Raw genomic sequence first — 1,487 nt, forward strand, 5'->3', positions numbered from 1 at the left:
GATATGTATCGGTATTGATTGGCCACCTTCAAAACTGTGCAGTATCGGCCATATCTGAGTGTTCTCAGATACCGATACCGATACCTCAAACCATATGAGAGAGAGAGAGAGAGGGAGAGAGATTATCATAGCCATTTCTACTACAAATTCAACCTACTTTCTAAGATTAAAAGCAGTTAAACCTGAACCCATTAAAATATAACATTTTTTCACTCTAGAAAACAAATGTAATCATGGAGAGAGATTAAAAAACGAAACCTAAATCTTGGTAATTAGTAATTAGACTAGTAATTAATAAGCAACTGCACCTAAGGGAGAACTTAATTAGAAGAACTCCCTAAAGAATGCAACCATAATAACAGACATTACGAGCAGTGGCACTGTAATAGGATGAGCTCCCAATTTAGCAACTGCTCCATTGTGACCTGAAGGCTCACTTGTCCCATTCTGGCTCGCCGGCGGCGGCGGCGGCGGTGAGGGAGACTTGGGCGGTTTCAACACCTTAATGATCATCTTCTGTCCTCTCTCACAGTGACCCGATACACCACTGATGAAGTAAAACAGGTCTGGACGATCCAATGTGAAGGTGGTATCACCATTGTTTGAGAAGAAAATTGGATGTGTAGAATGACACTCCTCATACTCATCACCTCTCACCACCAACACTGAATCCTCCTTGTACTTGAAATCTGAAACCATTCATTAATTGTACAAATTTGTGAAGAAAATTAACCTTAATTAATTGCTTATTGCATCAAAACCATGAAACATGAAATGATGATGGGTTTTGGGTTTATACTTACTGACTGTGTCGTTAACTTGGAATCTTTGTTTCGAAGCCCATTGGTCATAGAAATCATCATCTTTGGAGGAAGGGACAAGCCAACCTTTATCATCACCAACTTCAAATTCATGTGAATTCACAGAGAAGAAATGGGTGGATGAAAGGAGGATTGAGAGTAGCAGGATTTTGAAGGAAGCCATCTTGAAGTGAGAAGCCATTTTTATTTCTTTGAAGCTACAGAGTGAGTTGAGTAGTATGGTTTGTGAGGTAAAAAACAAAAACAAAACAGAGAGGCAAAGCAGAGAAGGGCTGAGGTGTTTTGAGGGAGAGACGATTACTTGGGTTTGACATTATTAGATTTGATTTTGAAGAATTTTGTTAGGAGGTTGTTACCGTGAGAGAGAAAGATGGAGAGAGAGAGAGAGAGATATTGAGGTGGTGGGTTTGTTGGAAGTAACCGTTACTGTAGCTAACCATTGACTTGGTCTTAACTGTATTTTATTAAAAAAAAAAAAAAAAAATCTCTTTTGGTCATTATGTCCCTAATTTAAAATATGAGAAATTGAAATAGTCGGGCTGCCACCCTAGGAGCCTTAACTTAAACGCAAGCCCAGCCTGGCCCTGCCAGGGCCAAACATACCCTCAACCCAGCTTGACCCTGGCAGGGTTTTACCTCAACCCTAATTGGCCCTGGTTAACCCTG

General features: G+C 40.2%; 1 protein-coding gene across 1 annotated transcript; it reads right to left on the reverse strand.

Annotated features, from left to right (window-relative positions):
* Positions 1-324: 324 nt before the first annotated feature.
* LOC122665613 (stellacyanin-like) lies at positions 325-1,014 on the reverse strand. Its single transcript, XM_043861767.1, has 2 exons — positions 804-1,014; positions 325-689 (listed from the first exon to the last, which is right to left on the reverse strand). The coding sequence occupies exons 1-2, from the start codon at positions 1,000-1,002 to the stop codon at positions 325-327; spliced, it is 564 nt and encodes a 187-aa protein (XP_043717702.1). The 5' UTR covers positions 1,003-1,014.
* Between the last annotated feature and the right edge of the window lie 473 nt (positions 1,015-1,487).

This window comes from Telopea speciosissima, chromosome 6 (genome assembly GCF_018873765.1).
Source record: "Telopea speciosissima isolate NSW1024214 ecotype Mountain lineage chromosome 6, Tspe_v1, whole genome shotgun sequence".
Taxonomy (NCBI): domain Eukaryota; kingdom Viridiplantae; phylum Streptophyta; class Magnoliopsida; order Proteales; family Proteaceae; genus Telopea; species Telopea speciosissima.

Coding starts and splice junctions, on each gene's coding strand:
- LOC122665613 (XM_043861767.1), bottom strand. CDS start 1,002: ATGGCTTCTCACTTCAAGATGGCTTCCTTCAAAATCCTGCTACTCTCA. Junction 690..803: donor CCAAGTTAACGACACAGTCA/GTAAGTATAAAC, acceptor GAATGGTTTCAG/ATTTCAAGTACAAGGAGGAT.